This window comes from Bos javanicus, chromosome 1, assembly GCF_032452875.1.
Source record: "Bos javanicus breed banteng chromosome 1, ARS-OSU_banteng_1.0, whole genome shotgun sequence".
Taxonomy (NCBI): Eukaryota; Metazoa; Chordata; class Mammalia; order Artiodactyla; family Bovidae; genus Bos; species Bos javanicus.
This window is the reverse complement of record NC_083868.1, coordinates 64,927,707-64,940,456: the sequence shown is the minus strand read 5'-3', so window position 1 is coordinate 64,940,456 and position 12,750 is coordinate 64,927,707. Positions and strand designations below refer to the sequence as shown.

General features: G+C 35.2%; 1 protein-coding gene across 5 annotated transcripts in view; it reads left to right on the top strand.

The window, feature by feature from the left end:
* Positions 1–12,750, top strand: part of GSK3B (glycogen synthase kinase 3 beta) — a 220,797-nt gene that overhangs the window by 173,993 nt on the left and 34,054 nt on the right. For 4 of the 5 annotated variants that reach the window (XM_061399550.1, XM_061399795.1, XM_061399876.1 and 1 more), the window contains exons 9-10: positions 7,264–7,302; positions 9,972–10,158. In XM_061399550.1, the coding sequence (XP_061255534.1) occupies positions 7,264–7,302; positions 9,972–10,158 (226 nt within the window). The remainder of the gene's footprint in view (positions 1–7,263; positions 7,303–9,971; positions 10,159–12,750) is intronic. The other variant, XM_061399627.1, reaches the window with a different exon arrangement.

Here is a 12,750-nt window from a genome sequence, read left to right as displayed (position 1 = left end):
AATATTCGTCCTGTGTAGAGTTTCTAAGCAATACAATGCTGAAATGAGGTCATGAGATCTTATTTAGTAGTCCTTGTCCTCGTTTTTTTTTTAAATCAAGACTGCCACCAGTACTAGTGTGTGTCATATTCTGTACTTTTTCCCCTTGATTATATCTCTTCAAGTGTTAGCCAGGATGGAATGTGAGGAATGACTCATTATAATTACCATGCAAGCAATAGAAGACTAATGGTGAATTTGCATGCTTTACATCATCTACCCTTGTGAATTCCAGATGTTTTCTATATCTTACACTGATGCTTTTCCAGTGTAATAATATACACAAAGCTCTTTTGTTTTATTTAGGCTTCCATTCTTATACCATATATAGAATAATAATTCAATTCTCCCACCTATTTTGTGTCTTCAAACTCTTGTGAATTCTTCACTCATATATGTGCCATAATTTGGTTCTCACTTGGTACAAATGCATTTATTATATAGTAGGACACTTACATTAATTTCTCATTAGTGCACACCATTGGTTGCTGTTACTGTGGTTGTAAACACAAAACCAAATTCAGACACAGAAATTCCATGGCAGTACTCTGTCTTCCAGATGATCCAGAATATATTTACATTGATTTATTAAGAATTTATTATTGTCAAAATAAGAATACAAAATTTTAAATTTCTAGAGGAAAGTCTCCCCTCCTTTGTGATAGTGAATGTCAGCTTGAGAAATACTCTTTTATGCTAGGCAGCCAGTGGAGTTTTTTTTTTTTTTTTTTTTTAACGTACATAATGTTATTCTCTAAAGGAAAAAGCTTTTTGCCTTTGGAAGGCGGGTAAACAGGAGTCTGGAAACAAAATCTGCTTTGCCTTTATCGAAGTCTTCTGTTAAAACCTATTTTAGTCCCATTTGCTGAAACCCTTTTTTTTTCTACCATGTTATAGTGTAGTACAGCTATATCCCCAGAACTGGGAGCTCCTGTTCTCAAAAAAAATAGGCAGACAGAAAGTTGAAGGGAGAAAATGTCTTCCTTGGAAGCATTGAGTGAGGGTATTCAGATGTATAAGAAAGATAGCAAACAGAAGAACAAAACAATGAAATAATCCTAGTGTGATATATTGCAGGGAGAATCCTGAATTCTGGAGAATTCAGAAATCCAGTAAGATGCCCTTGACTATTACCTAATAGCCAGAACAACCTAATTCATTGAATAAGCATTTGTGGCTTAAGTTGGAAAGGAAATATATATATACTAATGTTTTGAAAAGGGGACCAGTATTGAGAGTGATGGTGGGGAAGATAAATACTTGCTTTTTGGTGTATGCTATACAGTTAAAAGAATAAAAGCCAGATGGGACGCAAAAGGAAATGATAGCAAAAGCAAATTGAGAATTAAATACAGGTGGAGATTGGTTGGAAGAAGAGAAGAAGCTGAAATTCTGCATTTGGTACATGGAGTTTTGGGTAAATGACAGTCTATTTAGGTATGAAGTAAGGATCTAGTATAAGCATTGCTCCCATTCTTTGTGCCTCATGTTGTTTTTTGCTTTTGTAGAAAAGCAGTTAGCTGTTGTGTCTTTTCTTCAGGTTCTTTTGAAAACAAATATGCATATAGAGGATTTGTCTTCTCTATCTCCACTGCCCTGACTTTAGCCCAACATCATATCATAGAATTGCTGAAACAACCTCCTACCTCCTGATTTCCCTCCTTCATATCTTTCACATCCTCACTGCTGTCAAAGTCATCTTCCTTAAAGCACATGTGATATTGTCTCTCCTGTTTGAAATTTTCTGATTCCTCATTGCCTATAGGAAAAATTTTATATACCATACATATAATGAGAAGAGTGCTTATATGTCCCAATTTATGTTTGCCCAGTATGATTATTAATGGCATGTTCTTCACACTCTTCACTGTCCCAGTTCGGATGATTATCCAGTCACTCTTCTGCTTCCCTTTCCAGAAAAATGAGAGATTTAGTTCTTTGTCCTGCTCTTAACCTTTCCTGAGGCATTTAGTCAGTTAAACCTAATCTTTCCCAAGTTCTCCAGCTCCCTCACCCTTAAATGCGTGTAATTAGGCAATGAATTTAAAGTTCAGTGTTTGGTTAGGATAGATTGAAAAGTGAAAGTGAAGTCACTCACCGTGTCCAACTCTTTGCGACCCCATGGGCTGTAGCCTACCAGGCTTCTCCGTCCATGGGATTCTCCAGGCAAGAATACTGGAGTGGGTTGCCATTTCCTTCTCCAGCGGATCTTCCCAACCCAGGGATCGAACCCAGGTCTCCTGCATTGGAGGCACACGCTTTAACCTCTGAGCCACCAGGATAGATTAAGGATTTCTAATAAAGTTAACATTGTAATGGTTGTATATGTTTATTCCCTATTTTGAGTATCTGATTGTGCTAACATTTTGTTAAAGTTAAAGCAGATATTCCCCTGTATTATTCCAGTATTAAATAATCCTGTGAGGTCAGTTAAATCAGCAGTACCCAGCCGTTTCAGCACCTGGGACCAGTTTTGGAGAAGACCATGGACCAGGGGTGGGATGGTTTCAGGATGATTCAGACGCATTACATTTACTGTGCAATTTATTTCTATTATTACATCAGCTCCACCTCAGATCATCAGGCCATTACATCTTAGAGGTTGGGGACCTCTGAGTTAGGTAACACAGATGTCTGTATATTCTTTCAGAGTAATGAAATTCATAAATGATATATCTAGTTAGTAGAGGAAATAGATTAGAATCCCAAGGGCCTTGGTTTCTTTCGATTGACTGAGTACTGTTTAATAACTTAGCTACATATGAGAGTGTTGTCCTGCTCACTTTGAAGGGATCATGCAGGCATGCTGAATTTCTTGATCTGATCAAACTGTTCTCCTGATTGTTCCCCGGAAAAGCCACATTCATTTCTACCTCTTACTAGTGAACACTTAGAGTGTTCTTTCTCTCTGCTTACTAAGTCTTGACCTTCGTCAAGACTTCAGATCTCCTTCTCCCACGAAACATCTAATTATCCAAGCTCTTATGTGATTATTCCCACCATATAACTCCTGTAGTACTTTCCAAGTCATACCATATATGTACCATAGCAGCTTCTCATTTCTCTTTTGTTGATGATAAAATGAATATGTTACCTCAAAATGTTTGTTGCTGAGACTTGGGTATACATGATTAATAGTTAATTGTCTGTAGGATATGTGGGGACCTTAGATCATTGATTTAAGTATCCCAGAAAGCATTATCCACAAAAATCAATCCTTACATACTTGATTTCTTAGAATACAGTCCACATGCTGTGAAATGAGTGAATACTAGTGTTTCTAACTAGCTAACAGAGTAAGCAAAAAATTGAGGTCATTTCAGCCATCAAAGGAATCAGACTAGCTGATTTAGTTATTACATGTATTATTTGCTATGCTTAAAGCTAAACCAAAAGATGCACTATAATTTTTTTAAATGACTTTCTTCATAATGTTTTTTCCTGAGTCTTTGACTACAAGATGAATTTTCATTTGGTAAACTTACCTGTTTTAACTAGTTTCACCCATTACCAAAAATACGTTCAAAGGGTCTTAGCACAAAGCAAAAATCCCTGTCAAACATTTTGTTGTTGTTGTTTTGCTGATCCACTCTACCCTTTCTGGCCTTTCTGCCTTATTTTGCTCATGTATTCCAGAAAGCATGAAACTATGTTGGGGATTTCTGTTGGTTCCTAAGTTTGTCATTTGTCTGTTTTGTCTGCTGTTCAGGTAATCAATTTCAATATTACTCTTCAACCCATCTGCCTACTGACCTCAACTAGTACATTATCATTTGTCACATAAATATACTATGTTCCTTACTGAATTTTCTACCTCCATCTTCATTAGTGCTAGAATAATCACTTCTTCTCTAACATCTATTTGCTATGTGAATAGACCTCCTCACTTTTCTGTTTATACTGGCTTTACCCTATTTCTTTGGAAACTATTGCACATTAAAATTCAACTACTAAGGTGGTGAATCCATATGTGAGAAGAATAAGGTAAAAAAGAAAGAATGGATCACTTGTGGGGAGCAGAGGATAGGGTGAGAGTGAATTAAAAAAGAAGGCAAAAATTTGTGACTTATCATTTGTTCTTTAAAACACTTACCTCCTGTGTATCAGTGCTATGCTAGACACCATAAAGGATACAAAAGAAAAAAAAAAAAACTAAAATATTAAGTCTCCATCTTTGAAACACTTAAGGGTGATATATATATGAGTCAGTTGAAGCAAGTATTAAATAATAACCTTATACCTGATTATGTGCTGTTGGTGTTCCAAGGTGTTTCATGTACTATAGGTATCATAGAGAGGCTCTTCAGTGTGGATGGTGGACGGGAAAAGGAGCCTCCTTTAAAGGTGATAGAAGAGCTAGTGGATGAGGGTGGGTACTGTTGAAAGACAGTTTAGATTTGCTTGTGTGCATGTGTGCTCAGTAGCTTAGTCATGTCGGACTCTCTGTAACCCCATGGACTGGAGCCCACCAGGCTCCTCTGTCCATGGAATTTTCCAGGCAAGGATACTGGAGTGGGTTACCATTTGCTGCTCTATGGGATCTTCCCAACCCAGGGATCAAACCCATGTCTCTTGTGTCTCCTGTATTAACAGGTGGATTCTTTACACCTGGGAAGCCCTTGGGTTTGCTTAGGTGCTGCTAAAGTTAGGAATTGTTGTAGCTTAGGGGACTATCCCTTAAGAAAAGGAGGTATGGATGAAAGGAAATATTTCTATATTCTTAGGAAGATCAACTTGACTATAGTAACCATTTTATGAACAATGAAAGATTAAATTGGATAAGTAGACATTTGGTAAATCACACTTCTGTAGTATTTTATGAGCAAATGAGATGAGAGGGAGGAATTTGTGGCATAGTTTAATGCTGATACCAACATTATATTCCTTATGTGTATTTTAATTAGTGAAGCTAAAATTTATTGAATTGTGGCTAAGGAAAAGATGTTTGTGTTTCTTATGAATTATGTGCTGTACATGAGCACTTCAGTAGACTTAAATTCTTTTTTTAGTTAATTAGTCAGCAAATCCATAATATTGTCTCACTTTTAGTCCTGCATATAGCCTTACAAATTGCAAATAATTTTATGTACTGGGGTTGCTCTTCAGAAGTGTTCATGGTTTATCAGTTTTTAACATTTAATGCTTGTGTATTTTGTGTATGACCAGCGAACAGTGTCTGTACTGTACATTTATCACAATGAAAACTTGAAGAGGACTAGCTATTTGAGCTACTGAACAAGGCACAGTACTTGTTCTCCATTCTGCTTAGATTAATTATCATTGCCCCATAGGCATTTTTACATTGCTCTGGTTGGCTGTTTAATATAGTGGAATTGTTGAGAGCTGATGCTATGAGAATCAACCATAAGCCTTGATGTGGTATATAAATGGTAATTTTAAGGGGCTTAAGATTCAGTCATAACAGTTAGCTCCAGGTTGAAATTTGATGTTTGATGGCAAAAGTCTATTTATTATAGGACATGTGAAGGAGAAAATGGCCTGTGTCCTTTCTGAGTTATCCAAATGCAAATTTATTTTGAATAATTCTTCCATTAAGAACTCATTTGCATTTGTTCAGTACCACAGAGACTTTATTTTTGGGGAAAAAAATTTTTTTTCCTCCTAGTTTCTTCTCTAGACTAGTATTTGTGATAAGAGTTTGTTTCAATTTAAGAAAATGAGTTGCTGCACAGGTGAGGTAGTAGTTGAATCACTTAAAAGTTCATGTCAGTGTTTTGGTTCTTTTCAGTTTTTCTTTTCGCTTTTGTTTTCTTTCTTCCTTTTGTTTATTTCTTTATTTTTTTGCTTTGTTCTGTTTTGTTTTCTTTATTTACTTCTGGTTTTAGTTTTTACAGGGAGTGTTTTGGGCTGGCTCTTCATGGCCTTGCTAACATTCTTGGCTGGCCATATTTAGTCTGCGCACTAATTGTTAGTTGGCCCAGTTGAGTCTTACTTTGTGCTCTCATTTTTTTTAGTCTGGTTTTCTATTTTTGTCCACCTCGTTGTGTTTTAAGTTCATGAGAGATTTTTATCCTGACGGGCCGGATTTTAATCCGTGAACTAAATTTTAGTCTGCAGACTAAAAGTAATCCGCGGATTATTTATTTTTTGCAAAATATTTAATTCCCCCACTGGAAACTATCCTAAAAGAATGTTAAATTCTCTTAGAATAGCCAAGGGAATTCACAGCTACTGGTGAGTTCTGCCATTTTTTGTTCTCAATACCTAGACATAATAGACCCTGCTACCTCCCTTTTGCATATTTGGCTCCGTTGTGCCTAGGTGTTGGTTTACATTACTTACTATGCATGTCACCTATAACTGTGACTGTCCCTTAGTTGTATTGTTCATTGTATATATTTTTGTTTAGCTTTTGGTGGGTGAATTGGGCATATTTGCAGATGGAACTGTGTTGAATTTGTAGTGTTCAGAGGTACAGAATTTTTTCAGTGAGTTTTTCCAAAAAGGAGAGGGTATGAGGGGGCAAAGCCCACAATAGAAAAAGTAAGTTTATACCCGCACTTCTGAGGTGATATGTCAATTTCTTGAAGAGTCCTAAGATAATGAGAATGTCAGTAAATATCTTTTATCAGGGAAGTCAATCCAAAATGAGAATAATCCGCGGTGGCCTGATCCTTCTTAGCTCACACAAATTGAAAATATCTGGCTTGAAACCTATAAATTAAATAAATTTATCACTTTCCTCTCATCACTAATAATTTAGCAAAAATGTTTATACTGTGTTACTGGAATTCATTAATAGAGAAAAATTAGCATATTGGGAACTCACATCTTGACAAGCAGGCTGATATGCCCCCTCCCAGCCATGTCAATGGACAATGAATCCAGGTCGTAGAAGACCAAACACTTTACTTTGGGAATTTTACTTCTAGATTTCATTTTGATTTTAACTTTTTTTGGTTTTGTATTTTTTTAATAAATGCACTGGCATCGGAACATAATTAAAATTTAATTTCTTTACTGTGCCTCACCATTGCGCAATCAAATTTTTTTTGCATACACTGTGGTGAAATAATTTTTAAAACTTGGACTTGCTACTGTGCAGACTGATGTTTAAAGTTTATAACTGTATAAACATTTTCTATGTCCCCCCCTCCACACCATGGATTTCTTATAACATTGGATATATTTTTCCTTGCTGGACTATTCTCTTTTGGATTGACTTCCCCTGTTTGGATTATTTCACTGCATTCTCATCTTTAGGATTCGTCAGGAACAGGACATTTCACCTCAGGAGTGCGGGTATGTACTTAATTTTTTTTTTCCCAAAATTTCAGGGCAGGTCTATAAAACTCGGGGGGAAAACTTTTTTGAAAAGCTAAGTTATTCATTCTTGAAATGTAATAATAAAAACAAAGTAGGTAGCTGTGCGGTATAGGTTTTGCTTGTGGTATATATTTAGACTCTCAGTTTCTTGAATGATTTATTGATAACTAAGCTGAAGTTTAGGAGTGGGGTTTGAAAAGTATTTTTACAAGAATAAATATTGACAAAAACCCCACAGAACCCAAGATGTTGAGTGTTAAACAATTTAGTATGGAATGAAAAGCAGCAGAAACTTCATTATTAAAAGCCAAGTGACAGTAGTTATTGGTTTCCTTTTCTTTAGACACAAAGATAATTCAGAAAACCTTTTTCTAGTTTGGCCTATAATTTTTGAAAGCTGCATGCTACCACACCCTGTCTTATGGTCAGAAATCTGGACTTTGGGTATGCTGGGATTTGACCCCACATAATTTTCTTAACCTTTATCTGTATATTACAGAACCAAGGCTTTTCTCATCAGGAATCTCTCAAGGATTAGAAATAATAATGGGTACTTTTCTTAAAAGGCAGGTTAAGTCTTGAGTTTAATGTAGGTTCTTAAAATGAATTCTTTTCCTTATTTTTCTAACTCTTTGATTCTGTGAGTTAGGGTTGCCTGGCAGAATAAGCTATTATGTGTCTTAGTACCAACATGGATGGTGACTTTTAGTCAGTAAGAAATCAAAAAAGACGTGGATGATTTTCTTTTTAGTAATCAGAAGTAAGCTTACAATACTGGTTTATTAATAGATGTAACACAGAATTTTTTCATTTAAAATATACTCACTGTCCACCTACCCTACATTTGAATGTTAAAAGATACTTATTTCTACTTTTGGTGGTGGTACTTTTAATTCTACTTCTGTGCTCCCATATTGGTCAGAGGCATTTTTATTAAACTAGCTAACAAAGTAAATCCATATGCTGTCAAATAAATACAAACTTCCCTCAGGAGAAGGTCAGTAGTGCTTAGTATTTTCATAAAAATTTTTCTAAATGTTTCCACTGATTATTTTCTTCTACATTTTGAGTTTGATTATGGTTCTGGCTGGGAAGCAAGAGAAGGGGGAAATGACCACATACAGTGAAAGATCTAAACATTTCAAATAATACAGTACATTAGCTCCTTGACTGAGGCAAGTCAGATTATTCAAAAGAATAAAGATAAAGCAGCTTGTAACTGTGGAGAGGGTTTTCTAACACAACCAAATAAATTAACTAAGATATTTAATGTTCAGAAATAAATTTCTAATATCTTACTCAAGCCAAAATTTCTCAATTTCCAAGGAAAATATCTTTATTAATAATAAACTTTGTTTCAAAACAAAAAAAGGATTTTCAGTGTAGAAAGTACTCTTATAAATAGTCTCATAATCTAATGAGCTCTGTAGTAGTAACCAGTTCTCCTGCTTTCAGCCTAGGTGGATAGCCAAATGTTACATGAGCCTTTATCGTTAGGAAACTTAAGCCTCTCAGACGCCTCTGTGCCTTGTCACAGTCTGCATGTCCTTTCCTCACTTGTAGGTCTCTTTCCCTCCATTTTTATGCATCTGTTTTCCTTTTTGTGTCTGTCAACTTCCACCATTGCGGCTACTAACCCTTCTATTTGTGTCTGTGTTCTTCTGTCAAGGGATATGTGTTTCATTTTTCTTTAATTTCAAAAGCTTTCTGTCCAGATGTTTATGTTTATTTCTGTTTTTCCCCTTCTGCTTTTATTCTTTAACTATCCATAATTTAGAACAAAGTATATTTTTCATAGTTCTGTGTATTTATTCGGAGTTTTAAGACACAGATGAGTAGAAAGCTTTCTGTTCCTTTAAATAAGTTTGTTTATTTGCATTTTGCCTCATTATATAGCTTTCAGTTTACTTTTTCTGTGAGTTGATGTTCTTAATGAAAAATAAGTTTCTCTATTCCTGATTAAAACCCTAGAATATTTATTCAAATGAGGGGTAAACTTGCCGTGTTACGATAACACCTACCTGAGAAAACAATTTTGGACATTTTCAGAAGTTCTGGATATTCAAGAATTTCCTCAAATAATAATAGGCTCTGTTTATTGAAAAGTTAATACCAAATCATTGAAGAATAAACAGCTTTTCCTTTTTAAAAGATATTAATTGCCAGATTTGTACAGTGCTGTGCTGTTGATTATCAACAATTGTTCTGCTAAAAAGAAAAGTCACACCAAAGAGGCAAACCTTATAACTATTACCACAGCAGTCAGAACTTTACATTAACTTCACATTCTTCTAGTTGTGACTGCTCCCAGAACCGAGACTTTCTTTTGTGCCTGTCATATTTTGTGTGCATGTTTGGTTGTACTGCTTTATGATAAGCTTGTATAGATTTTTTTTTTCATTTGCCCTAGTTTTTTCTCTGAGCCTTTTTCATATAGTCTTTAATCAGCAGTTCACCCCAATGTGGTAAATTGTATGCAGTTAACTCCTTTCATTCTAAAAGGTTTCTTTCACAAATGCAACCATGTTTTTGTACATGGTGGGAATTAACTCAGTACTCAGATGATAATTTGCAAAGATTCTTACTTGAAACATTAACTGTACTTTCTCTCTCTCTCTCTCTCTTTTTTTTTTTTTATTCTGTAGGTCTTCCGCCCCCGAACTCCACCCGAGGCGATTGCACTTTGTAGCCGTCTGCTGGAGTATACACCAACTGCCCGACTGACACCACTGGAAGCTTGTGCACATTCATTTTTTGATGAATTACGGGACCCAAATGTCAAACTACCAAATGGGCGAGACACACCTGCACTCTTCAACTTCACCACTCAAGGTAATTCCTAACACTTAATCCTTTTACTATTTTCTAGGAAAGTTACACATGTGTAGCTTTAATTTTCTATTAAATCTTTGTAGGGTAAAAGTAAGCATATTAAGTACTTATACAGGAAGGGAGCATCCTATATAACCACATACTAGACTACCACATTTATATGGTTTTGAACAAAATAAAAGCAGAATTAAATTTTTCAAATAGGCATAGCTTCTCTAATTTTTAGCAGGTTCTGATAAATCTTGTACTGGAGAAGTTACAGAGATTTCCCCGAGTAAGGTTTAATAATAAGATTGACATACAATTTAATCTTCAGATTTGTGTCTAGAATGTTAAAATTTCTTGCTTCCCAAGGATTTATATCAAGTTTTCTTAACCCGGAAATAAATTGGTGGCTATATTTGTGTAATTTTAGATGCCATACAGACAAGAAAACTGGAGTCTTATAAAGCCCATCTTAGCACTTATATAAGGGATGTAGAAGAGAAATTTTCTTCCTTTGTGAGCCTTGGCATCATTGCTACTGCTAAGAAAACACTGATTAGAAAACTGAGTTTGTGTATTGGTGATTTCTAAAAAGCCCAGGGATGGTCATTTTTCATTCATTCATCAGCGACACTGTCTCTGATGATGTGGTTTTCTTCCTTAACTGAACATTAAACATGTACAATTCCCTATGGATAAAACAAGGAGTAAATAGATTGCTTGTTTCAATTAGTCAAGTTAAAAATATAGAAGGGGGATAGAGAGCTTTCTGTGATCAGGAAATAGATATAATTTATTTTATTATAAAACAAAAAATTTTCCCCCTTTTAAGTTTTTCTAAAACTGGGAAAATGCATTTCTTAAACTTTAGATGTGGAAGATGTGAGCTGCTAGTAGAATAGACTTGGATGATTCAGTTGACTGTAATCTTAAACTGTCAATATTATGTAGCTACTAGCAATGCTTATGTAATCTCATTCATCAAAGAAAATCTTCAGGTTTCCTGCAACTATTAATTTTGATTTGGGCTGATCAGAAATAATTTGGAATGTTGTTTTAAGTCCTGGCTATGCCTCTCTAAGGTGTTAATGGACACCAGGTAGAGTATACAAAGGGGCAGAATTAAATATAGAGCCTCAAAAGTGAAGACTTAAGGGACTCCTGAGAAAAATACCTCAAATAAAGGCCTCAGCCCCTGGCATAAAGAGAGACTAAATATTTAGGAATCAGTAAAGACATTTTCAACTGGTAATAGTGGAATAAGATGTTTTCAAAATACTGATCTGTATATCAGGGAAAAGCTGGGTGATGTCAAATATTGTAGGTAAGATTATTCCAGTTTGGCAGAAGGTTTGACTGGGAGACTGTTGTCCTCTTCCACAACAGAAATTCATTAATTCCGTGTCATAAAAATTTTAGACATCTTGAGAAAATAAATTCTATTTTTAATTCTTAACTGCTTTTGTTTTAATCAAGAATAATACATTTAGATGGAAGAAAATGTTAAAAATGCAGAGGAAGTATAGAGAAAATTAAAATCACAGTCCTGAAAGAATTACTTTTAGCTTTCAAAGTAATCACTTTATGATTTTATGGTGTAGCTCTTTTCTAATGCTAATGCTGATAACCCTTGAATATAAAGTGATCTTCTGTTTTCCCATTTAGAAGATCCCAAAAGGGTTCTTTCTGTTAACTCAGATAGATTTAAATTATACAAAGTTAATATTAGTTTGGGCTTCCCAAATGGCTCAGTGGTAAGGAATCCACCTGTCAGGGAAGGAGAGGCAAGAGATCCCTGGGTCTCGAAGATCCCCTGGAGAAGGAAATGGCAACCCACTCCAGTATTCTTGCCTGGAGAATCCATGGACAGAGGAGTCTTGTGGGATATAGTCCATGGGGTTGGTCACAAAGAGCAGACTGAGCACACACACAGTACTTTAGGAATTGTTTGTTACATCTCAAATTTTATAGAATGATTTTTTTTAAACTCTATATGCATCTTTCACATCTGTGTCTTTGTAATCAGTAGAGCTACTTTTTGAACCATCTATGTAGTTTTTAAGGTTATATTACCTAAAGTTTTTGATATGAAGCTCTTTTTAAATCTATCTGAGACCACCATTGGAAATTCTACATTATCTATTTACATAATTGTATCATGTTATGCATAATATAATTAGTGGATTGCTTTATAAAGTAGTATCTATAAGATTTTTTAAAAATTTTATTTATTTTTAATTGGAGGATATTTGCTTTACAATATTGTGTTGGTTTCTGCCATACATCAGCATGAATCAGCCGTAGGCATTCATATGTCCCCTTCCTCTTCAGCTTCCCTCCCACCTCCTAGGTTGTCATAGAGCACTGGGTTTGCGCTCACTGCGTTTTATTTGAGTACGGTGACATCCAGTAAAACTGTGGACCTTGGCATGAGAAACTGCTAAGTCAGTGCTAGATATTTTTTTGCCTCATTTTTTACTGTTTCTGTCAGATAACTAAAGTTTCCCAAAGTTTAAAAGGAATCTTGATCTTTTTTTTTTCCACGCTAAGGATTTCCTCCAGCAAGTACTTTATTTCTCAAAATATACAAATCAAGACAGCCCCTTG